The 22,954-nt window shown below is 38.2% G+C and overlaps 1 protein-coding gene across 1 annotated transcript in view; it reads left to right on the forward strand.

Moving 5' to 3' along the window:
• Nucleotides 1-22,954, forward strand: part of micu2 (mitochondrial calcium uptake 2) — a 154,879-nt gene that overhangs the window by 77,445 nt on the left and 54,480 nt on the right. The window contains exon 2 of the mRNA XM_002940749.5: nt 10,247-10,391. Within this exon, the coding sequence (XP_002940795.2) occupies nt 10,247-10,391 (145 nt within the window). The remainder of the gene's footprint in view (nt 1-10,246; nt 10,392-22,954) is intronic.

Here is a 22,954-nt window from a genome sequence, read left to right on the forward strand (position 1 = left end):
TCATTTCTCTGAAGTCACATTTCTTTGATTTGTGCTTTTGGGCACTAGTTATTTCCTCTAGGCTTTGATAATCAGAATCCCAGAGAAGGGAAGGTGTCCTGTAAGCTTGCATCCTGTTTCCTCCTAGTTATCACCTTTGATATCATGTAATTATCAAACATACAGATTAATAGATCCCCAGTCTGAGTCTATTGAGGTGGAATGATGGTGGTTGAAGGCTAGCCCTGCTCAAGGAATGACTTGCTTTTATTTCTTTATTTTTATAACTAAATGGTGACTAACAAGTGTGTTCGACAGTTCACTATAATCATCAGCATGTTCATATATTTTATTTATATGAGTATTTTGGTACAGAGGTCAACTCGCTGGGATCACAAAGAGGGAGTACAGATTAGCCAACATAAATGGTACATACTGCCCTTAATAGAATAGAATCTGAAATCTGTGTTCTTATTCTTCTATTATTCTTCTATTCTACCTTTGTACAGCTCTGTACTTAAATGAATCATTTACAAGGTTCTGCTGCCATCTAACTGACAATATAAATATACTGCAGTTGCGGTGATTAGACCATGGCCCATTACCAGGATTAATATTATCGTATCATATATGGCACAATTTTGTTCTTATTTAAAGGTCAGGGTTTTGCTTTTCATCAAAGTATTCTGTGCAAAGTTGAATATTAATAGGCCCACCATCTAAACTTATCCTACATGTGTGCTCATAGGTGGTCGCAATTCAAGGGTACGTCATGGTACAAAAGAATGTTGCTATGTTTTTCTACCAGGTAGTAAATTGTTCCCAAATGTGTGCAACCTGTGGCTGCATAGTAATAGGCACCATCAGGTCTGGACTGGGACTCAAAATAGGCCCTGAAATTGCAAGTACACAGAGGCTCAAACTGCCCCCCCACCAGCCCAATTAATAGTGACTGTCTGTGGCATCTTACAGCAGCCCCTCTGGCATTTGCCAGAATCCAAATACTGCCAGTACAGGCCTGGAAACCATGCTGATCAGACATGGCCATACTCATTAAGTAGCGTAACATACAATGGAAGCCTTTCTTACCAACTGGTTAAGGCAACTGGTTAAGCCCAGCATTAGCGAGTCCTAAAAAGTTTGCGCCACGTAAGCTTGACCTTATATATAAATCTGAAGTGTTTAATCCCCCAATAATGACTCAAGCATCCGCTAACAGGTGTGTTTCTCACGATAGGGTCGCTAATTAAGCCAGAAGACAGATATTCTATCTCAATTAGTTACATTTGTTTTGCAGTGTTGACAGCTGTAGAATGTTTCTAAGACCGATAAAGTTGCAGAAAAATAATATACAGAGTTGAGAATGTCAGAGTATGATCACGAGAGGCTAAACATCCGCGTGCTGGAAATAATCAGACAAGGAACAAAGCTAAGGTTTCATCATGGTTATTCAATAAGAAGTATGTTCTACTCATTTTTTGGCTATTGAGATTTAGTACCCCCTTTTTAAACGCAATGATGTCCTAGTTAAAGGGGTGGCTCACCTTTTAAGTTATATTTTAGAATGCCCTATTTCTAGCAACTTTGCAGTTGATTTTCATTATTTATTTTTTTATAGTTTTCTAATTATTTGCCTTCCTCTTTTGCCTTTTTTAAGCTTTAAAATGGGGTCGCTGACCCCAGCAGACAAAGGCTATTGCTCAGTGAGGCTATACTTTTATTTTTATTGTTACGTTTTATTACTTATCTTTCTGTGCAGGCCCTCTCCTCTTCATATCCCTATAGCTGCTGAAATACCAAACTGGAGAGCTGCTAAACAAATAGCTAAATGACCATAAAGAAATGAAAACCATTTGCAAATTATCTCGGAATATCAGTGTCTACATCATATTAAAAGCTAATTTAAAGGTGAACTATGCCTTTAAATATATTGTGTTGTTCCATGGCAACTGTTTAACAATGATAATTGCGTGGAAACCGTAGCTGTTATCAGGTGAAACAAAAATGCTGAGTAAAGGTGGCCATATACAGGCAGCCAATTTGAGTCCTTTCAGACCTATTTGGCAGCTTTTCTGCCCATGTCTGGGGCCCCTCGATGGGCCTCCCCAATCAATATCTGGCCAAAAATCAGCCAGGTGTCGATCAGACAGGTTTAATTTTTCCGTCGGATCAGGGACCACATTGGCTTTATTGATGCCGTCCTTGGTCTGACAGCTCCTATACCTGTTGTAATTCAGTTGTTTGGCCCTAGGGCCAAAAGATTGAATTAGCCTCATATTGGCCACTTTAAGGGGCGTATTGGGAGAATATCCATTCATTTGGTGATATCGTCACCTTGACTTTGTACAGAGACCTTTTCCCCTTAATCTCGGGAGTAGTAAGTTTGGCGTTTGCTCATCTACAGACTTTGCCCTGTTTTATTTACACAACTGTTATCCACTAATTATTTGGCAATTGAGGTTTAGTATACCCTTTCACCCACAACAACATCCTAGTTAAAGGGGTGACTCACCTTTAAAGTTATCTTTTAGTATATTTTAGAATGCCCTCTTCCTAGCATCTTTGCTTTTGGTTTTCATTATGTATTATTTTTAGGGATGCGCCGAACCCACCCTGAAGGATTGGGCCGAATCCAAAAATTTTTTCCCCTTACCATTTAACCCTTTCTGAATGCAATTTTATTGTTAATTTCTATTAGGGCTCTGGCACGCGCGACAAATCTCCCCGTTCACGGGGGCGACTAATCTCCCCGAATTGCCATCCCACTGGCGACAATGTAAGTCGCCGGTGGGATGGCACACGCTGCGCAGGTGATTTCAGCAATGCCGAAATCGAGCCGCCGCGTGTGCCATCCAACCGGAGACTTACATTGTCGCTGGTGGGATGGCAACTGATGGCAACTCGGGGAGATTAGTCGCTCGCGAACAGGGAGATTTGTCGCAGGCGACTAATCTCCCCGTGTGCCAGAGCCCTTACTTGTCTTAGTATGCAGGCCCTCTCCTATTCATATCCGTGTCTCATTCAAACCACTGCCTGGTTGCTAGGGTAAATAGACCCTAGTAACCCTATAGCTGCTTAAAAAACAAACTGGAGAGCTGCTGAACCAATAGCTAAATTACTACAAATTCATAAAAGAATGAAAACCAACTGCAAATAGTCTCGGAATATCAATGTCTAAATCATACTAAATGTTAATTTAAAGGTGAACTATCCCTTTGAATATATTGTGTTGTTCCATGGAAACTGATTAATAATTGTGTGGAAACTGTAAATGTTATCAGGAGAAAAAAAAAATGCTGATTTATTCTGTACAGAGACTTTTTACCTTTAATCTGGGGAGTTGTAAGTGTGGCGTTTGCCCTCCTACAGCCTTTGCCCTGTTTTATTTCCACAACAACTGTTATTTTTTCTAGAGAGATAATAGACTGTCACCTGGGTATTTTGTTTTATCTCTAGTCTGATGGCATGCCTTAATATCTTTATTATATTTACATTTTTCTCATGAAAGACATTTTTCACATGCTTTTTTTTTTTTTCGGTACATTCAGCAATAAAAGGTAATTTTAATTACCAGTAAACGTATAGAGTCCCATATAAATGCATGTCTATAGAACTGTACTTTTGCTTGTGCCATACCGGCGCCCATATTTTGCCTCCGTTTCAGTTTAGCCGGTTTTCATGTGAATATTTTTTCCTGTTGAAGCGGAAATAATTCCTTTGCTAATGTTTCTGAGAGCCTGGTGTAACACAGCAGCAGGATTCAGTTACCATCGGGGCTTTACGTCTATCTCCTGCCATGCTACGGAGCTTTTTAGCACCTTAGATCCCAACACTGTTTATATAAGGAAAGAACAACAGAAAAACTTTATAGTCATTGATGTAATGTTGTTATGTTGCACCTGGTTTGCCTGTGGCTGAAAGATTGAGTGGTGGCTAAGTAAAATTCATGTTCGGTTCTATGGTTTGTTTAATTACGGACTTACATGTACTTTTCTACCTTAATACGTCTATTGTTCGGAAGGCGTTTTTGTTCTAAGTTAATCTGATCTTTTCACTGGAAGTTGTATGTATTTCAAGAAGCTTTTGCTTTGTTGACTCATTACGTTTGGGCTTATCCAGAATAAACAGGCATTTTCCTTCTTGCGCCGTCTCTTTCTATGTCGAGTTCCATGGTGGCATTCCCTGTTTTTATTTTTTCTTCGAGCCAAAGGCTACTCCCTTTAGTCAGCTGGGATATTGGCCCACGGGGTTAACGTTCTCAAACATCTGCAGTATTACACAAAATAAAATTATTTTCTTTGCTTTTCGAGATAAATGTACTGTACATGGCATAATCCTTATAAACCATAAAATGACAATTTTAGGGGTCATTAGTTTTAATGGGGTTGAAGAAGGATAGGACGGGAAGGAAGCCCAAATGAAAAAGCAGAGAGTTAACTATTTATTGGCTTATTGCCAGCAGGTTTTGGGAAATTTAACTGCTCAGCGGTAATCTTAGAGGGGCTATATACATCATCTAAAAATAAGCAGCCTTTTCATGTTTTTAATGTAATAAGTTATTTGAAGGCTTGTTAAGGGATCACATTCAAAATTATGTAGTGGAGAATGGCATTATGAGCAGTAATCAGCATGGCTTTATGAAGGACAGGTCATGTCAGACCAATTTAATTGCTTTTTATGATGAGGTAAGTAAGAAGCTGGACAGTGGGGATGCAGTAGATATAATCTATTTGGATTTTGCCAAAGCATTTGATACCGTTCCCCACAAACGACTGCTTTCTAAGCTAAGGTCTATTGGTCTTAGTGAAGTCGTTTGCACATGGATAGAAAACTGGCTACAGGATTGGGTACAGAGGGTGGTTGTTAATGGCACATTCTCTACTTGGAGTAAGGTTCTCAGTGGGGTCCCTCAGGGTTCTGTACTGGGTCCACTTTTGTTTAATTTGTTCATAAATGACTTAGGGGAGGGTATTATGAGTAATGTATCAGTGTTTGCAGATGACCCAAAACTCTGCAGACCAGTCAATTCTATCCAGGATGTGACATCCCTGCAGCAGGATCTTGACCAACTGGCAATCTGGGCAGCTAAGTGGCAGATGAGATTTAATGTGGATAAATGTAAGGTCATGCACCTGGGATGTAAAAATATGCAAGCCCCGTATACCCTTAATGGGACTGCACTAGGCAAATCCATAATGGAGAAGGACCTTGGAGTCCTTGTAGATAATAAACTTGGCTGTAGCAAGCAATGCCAGGCAGCAGCTGCAAGGGCAAACAAGGTTTTGAGCTGTATTAAAAGGGGTATAGATTCACGGGAGGAGGGGGTTATTCTTCCCCTTTACAGAGCGCTGGTAAGGCCCCATCTAGAATATGCTGTTCAGTTTTGGTCTCCAGTGCTCAAACGGGACATTATTGAGTTAGAGAGGGTCCAGAGAAGGGCAACTAAGCTGGTAAAGGGTATGGAAAGTCTCAGTTATGAAGAAAGACTGGCCAAGTTGGGTCTGTTTACACTGGAGAAGAGGCGCTTAAGAGGTGACATGATAGCTATGTATAAATATATAAGGGGATCATATAATAACCTCTCTAATGTTTTATTTACCAGTAGGTCCTTCCAACGGACACGAGGGCACCCACTCCGTTTAGAAGAAGGGAGGTTCCATTTAAATATTCGGAAAGGATTTTTTACAGTGAGAGCTGTGAAGTTGTGGAATTCCCTCCCCGAATCAGTCGTACTGGCTGATACATTATATAGCTTTAAGAAGGGGCTGGATGGATTCTTAGCAAGTGAGGGAATACACGGTTATGGGAGATAGCTACAAGTTGATCCAGGGACTGGTCCGATTGCCATCTTGGAGTCAGGAAGGAATTTTTTCCCCTCTGAGGCAAATTAGAGAGGTTTCAGATGGGGTTTTTTGCCTTCCTCTGGATCAACTTGTAGTTAGGCAGGTTAGGTATAGGCATTATGGTTGAACTTGATGGACGTATGTCTTTTTTCAACCCAACTTACTATGAATATGGTTTGGAACAGTTGCCTAAGCCCCGCCCCCTGTTCCCCTGCTGATCTGGCTGACTATATTGAGACACAAATAAAATATGACAGTAGTCGACTGTCCTCAGCCTGCATCCTCCCAATCCCACAATTCCCTCCACACGTGATGTCAACAAGGAAAGTAACATCACAGTGCAATGCATTGTGGGTTATGTAGTTCCTGCATGCTGTCTGTAAGCTGTGGTGAAGTCGTTACAATTTGTAACTTCAGTGTTTTAGTCCCTCCTCCCCGTCAGGATTTCAAATGATGTAGAAAGAGAAAAACTGTTTTGCAGCTGTATTTCAGCATATAAAACTGGTATTTACTCATACTTTTTGAAGGAACAGATTACAGTGATAGGTATGTTAGGGGTTTCTATGTTGTGCTTCAATAAATTTTAAGGGGGCAAGTCGGCCTGCTGCAGACTTGAATCCATGTTCAAAACCTTTTTTTAATACAAGGATTATCATTATTAATTAGACAGGAGGACACAGTCCACATATTTTGAGACAATATACTGGAGCCACGGTCTTCTTGAGAATGTATACAAATTTGTTTTGTCTGGGAATGCATGAACGCAAGTCTGTCGTTTAAATACTATCGGCATGAAATCAACCATTACATCCGGGATTTTCCTATTGTGACTTTGTAGAAAATTCTATTACACGTGAGGAAGTGTCAGTAGAGATGCTTGATAACTTATCCAGCGCAAATCAGTAGACGCTGATAAGCTCCAGTGGCAAATTATGGGTCTACAGCTCTGATGATCAGATAGTGGATAAGTGTAGATAGTCTTTCGCTTTGTGGGGCCAACACAACCTTGCATGCCGAAGATATTTTGTTGGAGATATGCTGGATTACATCCTAAGTAGGTTAAAACATTGGCCAGTCTGTAGTCATAATAATATATCACTGCTACTATTTCATGGCTGCTAGCATCGAACAGGGATCCAGAAATCTAATTGGTGCCACTGTTGCCTATTTTAATCATCCACTTGTATGGCTCATTTGGTCATATATCTATTTGGTGGTGTGGGTTAAGAAATGATCCCTCTTTTTTCCAAATGTCTATGGTAGTCTTTTAAAACAGATGAACGGGACTTTTTTTAAATGGTCACAAGCAAATTGTGTATGAAAAAAATATTTGGATACATTTAAATTTTATACAAAAACTTATTTTGCCCTTTGTAAATAACAAATTCTTCTTACACTTACATAGTACAATATGAAAACTAAAGCCAACTTTAGATTTAAGTAACTATACTGAAGATACGTTACTGTATCCTGTATTCCGCTTTGTGACAATTTCAAAATTATTGGACTATTGCTGATCACATATAGCTGTTCCATGATTCCTGATTGTCCTGGACTGTTGAGTTGAGCCCCCCAGGGGTCTTTTGGTACGTTCTGGCTTTAGTAGACCACAGATCTGGTGTCATTAGCTCACTAATGTTTATTACAAAGTTGGCGTGGCTGCTCGCGAGGAGCTGGCATGGCTGCAGGAAGTACGTTGAGCAGTAAATTCTTTGCCCTTGTGGCTCCCTTGCCGAATTCACTGTCTAATCCTTCGATTTTGTGAGAGTCTCGTTAACATGTTTTCCTCAGTCTATAAAGAAAAACATTTTAAAAAGGACAAAACAATTTCAAACATTTGTTTTAACAAGGACCTTTAACATTTATACCTATGACCATAATCATATGCCCTTGTCTATAATAACAGCTTGCTTTAGACTCGTTCCGGTTAAGCCCTCAAACACAGTGGATAGAGATATAGGATTAACAAACTCTGCAGTTAAAATAACAAATCATTTCAACTAATGCCGAAGTTCATTTTATGCTGTCAACAAAAGCTCCCTTGGGTGAGCATGGTAAGAGTAGTTTTTTATTTAGAAAAACAGCAGACTTTGAGTTTATGGATTCATTTATTTTATATCTCCTATGTCCATTTTGCCGCTTTCTAACTGTGTCCTGTGGCAACAGGGACTAGAAATACACAAGGTGACATTATGACTTGTGTTTCGGTCCTAAATGGAACATTCCAAGGATCAGGAACCCCTAAAACCATACCTTATTTTTGTGTAATTGGGTGAATTCCACCATTTCCAACAAAAGAAAAAAGCATTGTATTTATATATCTCCACAAGTGTACACAATTAAGGCATAAACACAAATAGGCACATTTTATACAGGTACATTTTATACAGGTACATTGGATTTGACTTAATTCCTGCTGAAAAAGCAGAATCCCAAACTGGATCTGGATCTCAGTGCATCCCTATTTCTTACCAAAGTAGAAGGCAAGAAAAAGTAACATTTCACTAAAACTTTGCTGCAATGAAAATGTCTGAATACACATTTAGCATTAAAGATCACTTTCTTCTTAAATAATCCCCATCTTCTCCTGCTGTTAGTTATGCGAGCCTAGGGGGCTGATTTACTTACCCACGAACGGGTCGAATGGAGTCCGATTGCGGTTTTTTCGTAATGATCGGTATTTTGCGATTTTTTCGTATGTTTTGCGATTTTTTCGGATTCTTTACGAATTTTTCGTTACCAATACGATTTTTGCGTAAAAACGCGAGTTTTCCTATCCATTACGAAAGTTGCGTAAAAAGTTGCGCATTTTTCGTAGCGTTAAAACTTACGCGAAAAGTTGCGCATTTTTCGCGTAAGTTTTAACGCTACGAAAAATGCGCAACTTTTTACGCAACTTTCGTAATGGATACGAAAAACTCGCGTTTTTACGCAAAAATCGTATTGGTAACGAAAAATTCGTACAGAATCCGAAAAAATCGCAAAACATACGAAAAAGTCGCAAAATGTTCGTTTTCAAGTCGGAACTTTTCCAATTCGGGTCGGATTCGTGGGTTAGTAAATCAGCCCCTAGGTCTCATGTACATGCACAATATAGAATTCATAATATAAAGCTAATGAGACTAATTCAGATTCATGTTTCACAGTAGCGTAGAACTGATTAATAGGCAATAACCCAAAAACTGAATTAACATAAACCAAATCAGAGTGCTCCTCTGAGCACTCTTGCATTTTATGTACATTATCTATTATTATATTAAGTGGTTTCCACAATATTAGCAGTTTTAGACATATTGAAAACTACTACTAGCAGGCTTGGCTCAATGGCTTTTATAAAGGCCTACTGTGTCAGCCTAAGGGGCCCATTTATCAAAGTACGATTGCTTCCAAATCGTAAAAAATCATATTTTTTTTATAAGTTATCGTAGCTTGCGTATTTTCACCGATTTTTTTGCTAATTTGCTAGACTTTTTTGTACTGGGCTTCCAAAATCATGCACTGAAGGATCAAAGTCAGAAAGGTTTTCCTGCCGTTATGATCTTTTGGATACGAAAATTTGGTGACTGATACAATATTATCGTGACTAATACGATTTTTTCGTAAGCATTTTTGTGATATTTGTGAGGATCAGAAATTTTTGTATCTAATCCGAATTTTACCCATTTCAGGATTTGAATCTGCCCCTAAGTGTCTAGGCACTTAACTGCTGGAAAACGGAGGGCATATATGTAGTACGAATTATGCCTTTTGAGTGGAGGAGACGTGCCCAACTTATAAACATTGTAGGAAAATGTAGGTTTTATATGTCCTTTTAAGGGCCTACATTATTGTGGTAATAGTGCTGCTGATTCTCTTAGTTTGCACAGTCAATATAGCATAAAAATAAAAAAGTCTAGCAATAATGTTTGTTAGCCTTTGGCTTTTCTTTGAAGCTTTTTTTCTCATGTAATTTAAAACAAAAAACACCTTAAACAAGTTCATAATTCAAGGATTACAGTGATTACAGTAGACATATGGATACATCACTTGTCAGATATTGCTGGAAAGGTGTAAATTAACATTTTCTTCATTTGTAACTGCAGTGGGAAGGCCAACAACTCCTCCATGTTTAGCTCCCAGATAGCATTACAGTCCCTCTGATATGAGTCATTAACCTAGGGTTCTAGGCCATCAATATATAGGCCAAAAGAGAGACACACCATCTGGAAAAAAGTTATGTGCGTATTAGCCATATGTTTATTGCCATACAAACAAAAGTATATTTTTCCTTTAACCAGTTTTGGTGATATGGGAGCAACCACACCCATATCAAGGGTTTTAGGTGTGTAATGTCGGCATCTTACAGTTTAGGCACTGCATACAGTAATGAGTTTGTCTCAAATATATGGCTAAAACTGTGCTAAATGTTCTATGTTTTGTTGCAGAAAGAAGATGCTAATGATGAGGCAAAAGAAAACCAGTCAATTAGGAAACAGCGCTTCATGCAGTTTGCCTCACTGAAGTATGAAGGAGAGTACTACATGACCCCCAGAGACTTTCTCTTCTCTGTCATGTTTGAACAGATGGAACGTAAGTCACATACATTGGGCATATTTAGCAATATTTGAAACGGTGAGGTTTTATAAGTCTTTCCTCCTTCGAATAAACTCGGATGTTTGTTTATCTGTTGTGATGAGCGAGCCTATCCCATTTCTCTTCTGGGAAACAGCAGAAAGCCACAAATTACAAGTCAATAGGCAACATTTTTTTATTTTACAATATATATAGATATTCTTTTACAACACAACTTTTTTTTACCTATTGGAGTCTATGGACATTTTTTCACAATGAAACCTGGTGAAAAATGTTTGCTCATCGATACTTCTCTATTTAAAAAGTACAAATATACCCTTCTTCCTTCTTACTAAGTCTATGGAGCAAACTAGGTTGTTATTCTGCCTCTTCTTACTGGTCTTTTTCTTCTTTCAATCTATACCTTCCCCTAAACTAGTTTTTAAATGTTTTTTGTGAATCAGCACAAATGTACTCAAAAATACTTATGCAAAAGCTTCCATAGTATATCATGTTATGTGCAACTTTGACAAAAATAAAGAATTTGAAAACAAATTTCAAGTGTAAAACAGTAATTCAGTTGAATAAAATGTTGAAAAATAACTTGAATACCTGGACTTTGGGAGTTTACAAACTAATAATAATAATAATAATAATAATAATAAATACGCCATTAGCATTATTTTTAAATTGTGACTGTATTCAAAGTAGAATAAAACCTCTAAAACCTCACAAATTGGAATGTTAATAAATATGCCTCTGCATGACCTCGCAAGCTTTTAGATGCTTACATTTTACATTTGAGTTATTTAAGGTTTTTTTTATCTTAATAAATACTTATTTTGAAGTTATAATTTGAGTTTGGGGGTTTCAGCACTTTAAAAACTGAAATCGCTGTAAAAATCAAAATACAAAAATTTGGCCAATTACTGCCCCTTAGTAATGTTGATATTTCATTTAAAAATGCTAGCTAATGAAGAAAATTTAATAACAAGCATCCCTTGGTCTGTTCATAACTGGTAACTAGGCACACTGTAATAACTAATAACATTTGTCATTTGATGTGACCTTGCCAGCTGTCATAGTGGGAAAGAATGTAATAGATTATCATGGAGTTAGTTCATCTAGCATAACAGTATGTAGCTTCCATACACAGCAATACCTTCTGTATTTACTGTAAGTAAACATTGATTTGGTATAGAAATACAGGTATGGGATCCCTTATCCGGAAACCCATTATCCAGAAAGTTCCGAATTATGGAAAGGCCATCTCCCATAGACTCCATTATAAGCAAATAATTCTAATTTTTAAAAATGATTTCCTTTTTCTCTGTAATAATAAAACAGTACCTGTACTTGATCCCAACTAAGATATAATTACCCCTTATTGGGGCAGAACAGCCCTATTGGGTTTATTTCATGGTTAAATGATTCCCTTTTCTCTGTAATAATAAAACAGTACCTGTACTTGATCTCAACTAAGATATAATTACCCCTTATTGGGGGCAGAACAGCCCTATTGGGTTTATTTCATGGTTAAATGATTCCCTTTTCTCTGTAATAATAAAACAGTACCTGTACTTGATCCTAACTAAGATATAATTACCCCTTATTGGGGGCAGAACAGTCTTATTGGGTTTATTTAATGGTTAAATGATTCCCTTTTCTCTGTAATAATAAAACCGTACCTGTACTTGATCCCAACTAAGATATAATTCATCCTTATTGGAGGCAGAACAATCCTATTGGGGTTTTCCAGATAAGGGATCTTTCCATAATTTGGATCTCCATAACTTAAGTCTGCTAAACATCATTCAAATATTGAATAAACCCATTTCTCGATCATTCTGGATAACAGGTCCCATACCTGTACAGGTCTTTGGGTATGCATACAGCCAAATTACATTGCTAACCATTGCCACACTTCAAACCACAACACTAATGGGCTTAATTATCAATTTTTCAAGTTTTTTTTCTACTTCAAATAAACTTGCATTTAAAAAAAACTCAAATATTTGCTTATTAAAAACCAAAAAATAAAAAAATAAGTTGAATAAAAAAATATCCCCGAATTTGTGAGTTTACCAACTGGAAAAAAAATTCACAACTTGAATGGCTTGGTTTTGCCTAGGGCATCTCCCCTTGATTTCTGCATAAACTCCGCAAACTTTTAGATGCCAATGTTTTACATTCAAGCTTTTGGATTTTGCACTTAATAAATATTGAACATATGCTTTTTTTGAACCATAATTCGAATATTTGGAAAAAATTCAAATTTGAACGTTGCTAAATCACCCCTAGGTGTATTTGCCTCAAACAAGTCATTCATTTTGCAAATTAGTCGTCACATTGATTATGAATTTTATTATCCGTCAAAATTATTTTACACTGCTTAGTGTGAGAACAGAGATATTGCATTAAGCATTGTCCTGTATTTAAAAGGGTTATTTGCTATTAGTTACAGAATGACCAATTTGTAGCAACTTTTCAGTTGGTCTTCATTTTTTAGAGTTTTTGAATTATTTGCCTTGTTCATCTGTCTCAGGCTTTCATGTAGGGGTCACTGACCCCAGCCTCCCATAAGCTATTGCTCTCTGAGGCTACAATTGTATTGTTATTGTCATTTTTTTATCTGTATTTTCAGGCCCTCTTCTATTCATATTCTATCCTCTTATTCAGACTACTACCTCGTTGCTAGGATAATTTGAACCCTGGCAACCAGATACCTGCTGAAGTTCCAAACTGGCTAGGTGCTGAATACAATTTATAACCACAAATAGGCTGATGCGCTCCTTTTCTTCCAACAGGATTTTAAACCTGTCCGATCAACATCTGTTTTTTTCCGGTTAGGTATACCCGTCTGGGGGCACCATGCATAGGCCAATAAGCTGCTGACAGACCAAGTTCTTATTGGCCCATGTATTGGTGGTGGAGTCTTCCTGAAACCTGTTGGAGCTGCAAGAAATGAACTATGTAAATACAGGCTGCAATCTCAGTCTTAATGTCCTTCAACATGAATAAAAGGGTTCAGTTTCTCCAGTTTCATTCAGCCATTTGTGCTTTTCATAATGCAAAGCTGGGCAGCCTTTCTTGCTTAGATAAGATATTTGATGCACCGCGCTTGTTTCTTTTTCGAGAACTAATTGTTTTGCACTAATTGCCCCCTTGCATGTTTTTATATGTCAGCATCTTCATAGGTTGTTCTTATGAGAAAAATGAAAAACTGGGCCCTGTATTATTTTGCTTGGCTTATCCCTTCAGTGTAATTATTTGTCAAATCTCGAAAAAAATGTGTGAACTGTTCCTCATTCTTTAAATATTGGTTTAGTTATTTGTTCTGTAACATTTAGTTACATAGTTACTCGGGGTGAGAAAAGATGTGAGTCCATAAAGTTCAACCTTTGCTAGATCTCCTTTATGTTGAGCCAGAGGAAGCCAAACAAAAAAAATGAACCAAGGCAAGTTCAAGTGTTTTCTTTTCTTTTTTTTTTCTTTTAAATTGAAGGATTTTTTTTTTCTCATTGAATTTAGTGAAATTTCAACCCCGATGGGAACCTCAACATTTTTTAATGTCTGTAGACCATTTGTTACTCAAATAGTATTACAGTTGTTAGAGGTGCCATTTAAATTGGTATTACATATATCTTTATTGCATTTTATCTAAAGAATAACCTGTTCCATTAACATCCCCTTCATTCCGCCCAAATACAACCTCTACTCCCAGTAACTTACCTTCCTGCTCCTTCATTTCCATCTTCTTTCTGCTTCAGTAACATGCTTGTCTGTTCCTTTCTACCAACCCTGAAATGTAACCTGATTGGCTGTTCCTTCATTTGACCATTCCCTGCTCTTTTTTACATGTGCGATTGACCTGGCCAGTTTTACTACAAACATACAAAAGGGAATTTGTATTGAATAATTCCCTTCTTTTTATTGTGTCTGTAAAATTTGTGATGACTTGTCTATGTGGCAAGTCATCTCATTGGGCTTTACATTGCGAATTACAACACCAAACTTTCAGTAGTGGGAGATCTATTAAAAAGTACCAAAACTACTATCTATCTGAGTTTTGGGGGCATGGGGTGTTAGAGAAACAGAAAGTTCATGTTCAACAGCAGCCAGAAAGCCTGACATGAATGCCAACCCAGTTAAACAAACGTCAAGCAAAATGTCATTTGACGTTTTATTGATGACATTTTCTGACCACGGGGCCACCTTTCATCTCAGGCATCCATTGGTAATGCCTCCTGTGCCCTAAAAGTGGTTTGGCCAAGATCTTTTCCGTTCTATGGAAATAAATAATAATATTGTTTTGTCGTTTGCACTAGAGCCTTTAACATGGCCTGAAGGCTACACCAGAACAGCTCTATCAGTGTTTTTGTACACAATTTCAGATAAAGGAAATCTTGAAAATATATTTTAATTTACTTATTTGAGGGGATAGCTTTTGTTTATTGCTAAGTTATTGTAGTAAATTGCATGATGTAATTTCAGTGTGGTCTATGTGTGTGCCAGAGCTATAGCACGAAGGCTTCTCTGCCTGGCAGATAACACAGAGAGTGCTTCTAGATTCCTGAAATGCTATAAATAATATCTCACTGTGCTATATCTCCCCGCAGACCTAGATCTAAACACACTGATGTTTAGAACATTTCAGGAATTCAGAAGTGCCTTGAACTTTATGAGCAGATTTGACATTTTGGAACTGGGAAGACGCTTGATGGGAATAGTAGACTAGTCCGGTGTGAAATGGAGAGCTATGTTTAAACTGGATTATTAATGCTGATTCCCCATAGTCAGGAGATGTAAGGAGTTCTTCCAACTTAACTCCCCTGTTCCCTCCACCTTTCCATTAGTGTCTCTCTGTGCCTTATACCATTGTCGTTGATAGGTTAGGGAGTAATGCATTGCCCACAGGTTGTGTTTCATGTCTTCTTGGAGTGATCTGCTGAGCTTTTTTTCTGTGTGTTTAGCTAGCTCGTTGACCTTTTTGCTCTATCCTGACTGTCGCACTCTTCATTTATTATTATTATTATTAACATTTATTTATAAATCGCCGACATATTCCGCAGCGCTGTACAATAAGTGGCTTTCATACATTGACTCCTTTGAAAATTTACCTCTGATCAATACCCATACTGTTGTTGCTGGAGCCTTTTCTACTGCCAGATCTGCTCATGAATTTGAGCAGATTATTATTTTATGGCCTGACCACAAGGAATAGATAATGGGGACAATAGCCTGTTGAGAAAGACCTACTTTGCAGCTTTTTACCTGTTGTAAACACAATCCACATAAAAGATAACTTTTATTCATATAAATAAGCTGGGTACATTCTCAAGGGGCCTTGGAAATGTTCACAAGCCAATAAGTTTGACATGTTTCTGCATTTTCTAGTGTTTTAATTATATATTTGGGATTTGAGAGTAAAGCTGGCCATTCAAGGAAAGCTCTGTTTGTTTGCTGACCTGGCCAAAAAGGTGGATCTTTCCCCAACATGCCCACCTTAAAGTAGGCGATATACGATTGATCAATGAGCTTATGTGCTCCTCATCCAAGCAGGATTTTTAAACCTGCTCGATCAACATCTGCTTGATTTTTATTTAATATTTGTATTTAATACATCAATGTATATGTATTGGTGGAAATTGTATGCTTAAGTGCAAACCTTTATATCATGGTAATTTATAGCTGGAAGTATGTACTGAACTTGCTTAAGTGCATTGGGTTTCCACCTGTCTGGTTGTGACCTGGATATCCTGGTTTTTCAAGGGGCTGTTCAGGTCAAAACCTTCAGCCTTTAGCAGAAATTGTGCGAATTGAATCTGGCAGATACAAGAAACCCACCCCTGATGTCATCACTCTGCCAAAAATGTCATCACATGATGATGTCAGTAGTTTGCATGATGATCACGCACGCTGCTTTTGTCCAGGTGTATACCCCTATTCGTTCATCAATCATTCCATTGTTACTGCCCTGGTGAATATAGTCCCAGTACCTGTATTGATAAATGAACCCCTTCTATTGTCTTTTTTACAGTCACTTTGGAATATTATTACATATATTCTGGAGATATCCAGAAAATGAAATATTTATGACCAAACTTAAACTAAAGGTCCTTTGGATCTCCATACCTTAAGTCTACTGAAAAATCATATAAACATTGAATAAACCCAATAGGATTGTTTTGCCTCCAATAGGGGGTAATTATATCTTAGTTGGGATCAAGTACAGGTACTGTTTTATTATTACAGAGAAAAGGGAATCATTTAAGCATGAAATAAACCCAATAGGGCTGTTCTGCCCCCAATAAGGGGTAATTATATCTTAGTTGGGATCAAGTACAGGTACTGTTTTATTATTACAGAGAAAAGGGAATCATTTAAACATTAAATAAACCCAATAGGGCTGTTCTGCCCCCAATAAGGGGTAATTATATCTTAGTTGGGATCAAGTACAGGTACTGTTTTATTATTACAGAGAAAAGGGAATCATTTAACCATCAAATAAACCCAATAGGGCTGTTCTGACCCCAAAAAGGGGTAATTATATCTTAGTTGGGATCAAGTACCGGTACTGTTTTATTATAACAGAGAAAAGGGAATCATTTAACCATTAAATAAACCCAATAGGGCTGTTCTGCCCCCAATAAGGGGTAATTATATCTTAGTTGGGATCAAGTACAGGTACTGTTTTATTATTACAGAGAAAAGGGAATCATTTAACCATTAAATAAACCCAATAGGACTGTTCTGCCCCCAATAAGGGGTAATTATATCTTAGTTGGGATCAAGTACAGGTACTGTTTTATTATTACAGAGAAAAGGGAATCATTTAACCATTAAATAAACCCAATAGGGCTGTTCTGCCCCCAATAAGGGGTAACTATATCTTAGTTGGGATCAAGTACAGGTACTGTTTTATTATTACAGATAAAAGGACATTTTTTTTTTTTATAAATATGAAATATTTGCTTAGAATGGAATCTATGGGATATGGCCTCTCCATAATTCAGAACTTTCTGGATAACTTGTTTTCGGATAATGGATCCCATACCTGTATTATAATATATATATGTCTTTTTATTTGAAATAAAGCTCTTTTGTATTGCTTTTGAATAAATTTGGTTAATTCATGTATTTGTAGTGTGATGTTCATATAAATGGAAATAGTAGGACACGTGCAGAAGTTATATACAAGGCAATGATCTGCATGGTCTCAGTGAAGCCCCTGCCTGAGAAGGACTTAACATTGGAAGTGCAAGAACTCAATTAGGGGCAAAATGATATCCAAATTGTTTGATCAGCAATGTGAGGCCTTTGTTTGAGCTGGCCAGAAGCCAACTGGTATACAGTATGCTGGAGCCATTGGAATTATTCAGCTAATACTCACAAGTCCTCTGTGAAATAAATTCCTAACCGCTCCTTTGGAGCATTATGCAACCTTTGATGAATTGTGTTCAGCTTCTAAAGATAAGCACATATGTGTGGATTAGACAAAACCCACACTTCAGATACACTAGAAACAATAAAAGCCGTGTCCATGGCACTTAGAATGTGCTCTTGAACCTGCTCGGCGCTGTAACTCTGTGACATTCTACAGGGATCGGTTTCCTCACGCAGAAGCATTTTTATTACTGATGTTTGTCTGATACTGCCAAAGGCTTCTGCTGCTTCAGTCAACCAAGTCACACCTGCACAGTCATTTACTACAACTGTGATAACTTTGAAAATTATTTACAGTGCTACCTATTTAATGGGAAGAGCTTAGAATGAAATATCTGACTTCTTACAACCTTGTCCTTGGGGTCATAAAAGACATTCCTCTAAAATGTAGTATAACTGCACCCTGTAGTTCTAGATCCTACGCATCTTTGGCTCCAACTGTAGATTACTTAATTTAAAGGGGTTGCACTGCCATCTATAGATTAAAATCTGAACTATCTGACTTTTTTAGTGTCCTTATCATCTGCCCTGGATGTCTCAGGTTCATTGGTATCCACTAAATGGAGGAAATGTCAAGAGTTGGGTTTGATTTTTTACTTTAGCTATCTGAGACAAAAAAATGTACTCTAATTGAAGTTGCTCTTTGATGGCTATTGAGAACATTCTCTTGCTGCCATATAGTTGTTTGGCTGATTCACCTTAAGTTTATGCAACCATCTCCCCTCCGCCAAGTGTTTCTAGTCCCTTACTTCCTACCCTTCACTCTTTAAAATAATACACCAGCCCTGGGTACTTTTCCTCTAAGCATCAGGGCTCCATATTGTTCCAGTGTTCCTGGCATCTCCTGTGCCTATTGGAACCATGAGGATGTATGGTTGACCGGGATTATCATGGGGGCGCATGGTTGACTGGGATTACCATGAGGATTTATGGTTGACAGTGATTATCATGGGGATGTATGGTTGACGGGGATTATCATGGGGATGTATGGTTGACAGTGATTATCATGGGGATGTATGGTTGACAGGGATTATCATGGGGATGTATGGTTGACAGGGATTATCATGGGGATGTATGGTTGACGGGGATTATCATGGGGATGTATGGTTGACAGTGATTATTATGGGGATGTATGGTTGACAGGGATTATCATGGAGATGTATGGTTGACAGGGATTATCATGGGGATGTATGGTTGACGGGGATTATCATGGGGATGTATGGTTGACAGTGATTATCATGGGGATGTATGGTTGACAGGGATTATCATGGGGATGTATGGTTGACAGGGATTATCATGGGGATGTATGGTTGACAGTGATTATCATGGGGATGTATGGTTGACAGGGATTATCATGGGGATGTATGGTTGACGGGGATTATCATGGGGATGTATGGTTGACAGGTATTATCATGGGGGTTTATGGTTGACAGGGATTATCATGGGGGCTCATGGTTGACAGGGATTGTCATAGGGATGTATGGTTGACAAGGATTATCATGGGGATGTATGATTGACAGGGATTATCATGGGGGCTCATGGTTGACAGGGATTATCATGGGGATGTATGGTTGACAGGTATTATCATGGGGGTTTATGGTTGACAGGGATTATCATGGGGGCTCATGGTTGACAGGAATTATCATGGGGATGTATGGTTGACTGGGATTATTATGGGGATGTATGGTTGACTGGGATTATTATGGGGATGTATGGTTGACTGGGATTATTATGGGGATGTATGGTTGACAGGGATTATCATGGAGATGTATGGTTGACAGGGATTATCATGGGGATGTATGGTTGACAGGGATTATCATGGGGATGTATGGTTGACGGGGATTATCGTGGGGATGTATGGTTGACTGGGATTATCATGAGGATGTATGGTTGACAGGGATTATCGTGGGGATGTATGGTTGACGGGGATTATCGTGGGGATGTATGGTTGACAGGGATTATCGTGGGGATGTATGGTTGACAGGGATTATCGTGGGGATGTATGGTTGACAGGGATTATCGTGGGGATGTATGGTTGACTGGGATTATCGTGGGGATGTATGGTTGACAGGGATTATCGTGGGGATGTATGGTTGACAGGGATTATCGTGGGGATGTATGGCTGACAGGGATTACCATGGCATTCATTGTTGAGGAGTGTATGAGAGAGGTGGGCAAGCACATCTATACTTAAGTGAAGAGGATATGGTTGAGGGAGATAAACTGTTTTGGAATGCAGGGTTAAAGTATTATTAAAGAGAACTATATTTTAACAAGAAATTAGGCTTTAAAAGATACACATTATGTGCTAGAGCAATCAAACATGCTTCTTAGTGGTCCCTTAACAAATACTTGCGCCCCAGGGAATGCTGCACTGAGTGCCAGTGGCGCTGGCGGCAAGCACAGGGCCCAGTTGCAACCTGTGAGCTCTGCTGCTCCTTAGCTTACATGTCTGAATGGTTGGCAGTTTAGGGGGCAGGTGGGGGGCTGCTTACATTCTTCCATCTGAGCCATACAGTAGTGACTACCACAGTCAGCACTGTATTCATGGGGGAAGTGGCAGGCCTCTGCACTCTGAAACACAGACACCTACATCAGTTGCTAAAGACCAGAACACAGACTGGACAACAGGTCCCATACCTGTATGTATGTATGTATGTATGTATGTATATATGTGTATATATATATATATATTTATTATAATCTTGTGTCTTAGCTACAGATTTTGCTAACTCAATGGAAACCATTGAACCAATACTTTCATGGGGTTAAGAGTATTATCAAGAGAGAAAAAACAACAATTTGACAGTGGTAATAAAGTAATTTATACCTAGGCAAGCTGTCCTTTACATTTTAACTGCCCTGAGCGATTTGCTTTATTGTCAATTACATTTTATTACAGATTCTAGCCATAGAAACAGTAACCTGTTTCCATAAATATTTTAATATATGTCTTCTTTGTGTCACCAGATATTTTTGCTTATCTGTTGCAGAGGAATTTGTTGTTGCACATTGTTACTAATTAAGGTCAGTGGGGATATGAGTGCCAAATCAAACCATATAGTAGCCACTACCAATATGCTGGCATAAAAATGTTTGAGAACTGGCCTGTTCCAGCATCTATGCAACCTTTTCGCTCCGTATGATGTGGGTAGATGGATGGGTATGACATCATCAGGATAAATAGTTCTCTGGGTATATGACATCAGCAGGCCAGCCCATACCAGGTACAAGATGCTGAGCCAACACCAGGTACAAGATCCTATTGGCAATACATTTGGTCACAAGGGGTTGCTGCCTATATCAGGTCAGTAGTGTTTTTATATTTCAGTATTGACTTGAGAGCAAAAGAAACCAAAATCCTCACTGTGTGAGATCTTCTGTACTAAATGCCCAATGGAAAGGAAGGAAAGTAATTGAAATAATAATTGATTAATAATTGAAATACTTCATTTAGGGCTAATTTTGCATAAGATGTGATTGTGAGATTTTGCTTCTATAATGTAGACTTTTGTTTATGTGAAAAAATTAAAAAAGCCATTTTTGATTGATTCTCCTCTGCTTCTGTATTAGCAAGTGATGGTGGTCCTGTCAGAGCAGGATTATTTATCCTCCTCCTCGCATCTCTGTGTGAGATATAGTAAGGATCCTGTACTCTGACTGCATACGCTAGCCCTTTCATGGAACTGTATGTTTACTGGCCATACTGCTCTGCGCTTAACAGCTTTGCAGATAACATTATTATGTTTGACTCTGAACTTAATGGCCGCAGTCTGAGTAAAAATGCTGCGGAGATTTACACCCTTCCCCCAAATACAAACATTCCTCTAAACTAGTACCAGGCACAACCAGATATACTTTGTCATCAGTAATAATTGATTTTCTTCTCTGGCTATCCATCTACCTGTCTGTATTGCACCTTCACAATGGCTTGGGACTGACACTGACTTGATTATGCTCAGGAAACACCAGTTCTCTGTCAGTAGGTCTCTCTGCGCACTAATGAACTACAATTATTTGTGTATACTTGCTGTTTTACTGATATTTCCATAATTGCCAACTACAAGACCTGCTGTTAAAAGTGCCAGTGATTCATATATCCAACCAAATCCATAATGTATTAATTGCCATATACCGCATTCTCCACCAAAAATCTGGGTGACTTCTGAATTGAATACAAACCTATCATCTGTGAACAAAAAAAAAGCTGGGATTTGGCAGAAATTTGTACTGAATCAGTGGTTCAGTGCATTCCTACGTACAGTACATACCATACTAAAGCAAGGTTCTATTCTGCAATGTTCTAAGGGCCCAATATATTACTGAGTGAGAAAAGACATCAAGTGGCTGATTGTACCTCTGGTTCGAGCAATATAATCGAGATCGAGATCTTAATCTTGCCTTTCTTCCACAATTTGTGAAAGAAAATAAAAAGCTTGGCAGGTTTAATGTGAATCATTTAAATAAAGCTTTTATCCCTTTACAGCAAGGAAGGCAGCCATTATAGGTGCACTAACTATGCCAGGACACCAGGAGGTTAAGTGATTTATCATGGGTCACAAGGAGTTGTACAAGGAATCGAACTAGGGTCGCTGGCATGAGATCCCACATGAGAGGGTGAGGAACAAACAGTTGATCAAAGAAAATGCAAGGCAAATGGTCTCTCATGTTTTATTAACGTACAAGGATAAAACAATTAATAGATTCAATTCAGAATTTGTCCCGAAAGTAGATTTGGTGCATCCCTACTACATATTGCTTGAACCCAAGGTACAATCATTAAGTAGTGGAACCTAAGACTTGCTCTCAATACTTCTGTGTCATTGGACAACAATCTGATTAATATTCTTGGACAGGAAGCTGAGGAGAATGAATTTTCTGTTCTTTCCTATGGATATAAATATATTTTTCTGTTCTTTTTAACTCTAGAAGATTGAACTGAAATTAATGAAAATTTGCTGTATAATAATATTTTGTGTATTGAGGAAAAAAAGCATGACTGATCTGAGACAAACCAGGTTGGTACAGATATGGGATCCATTATCCAGAAACCCGCTATCCATAAAGTCCTGAACAGGAAGGCCATCTCACATAGATTCCTTTTTTATCAAATATTTACCTTTTTAATGATTTCC

The sequence above is a fragment of the Xenopus tropicalis genome, chromosome 2, assembly GCF_000004195.4.
Source record: "Xenopus tropicalis strain Nigerian chromosome 2, UCB_Xtro_10.0, whole genome shotgun sequence".
In the NCBI taxonomy this organism is placed as follows: Eukaryota; Metazoa; Chordata; class Amphibia; order Anura; family Pipidae; genus Xenopus; species Xenopus tropicalis.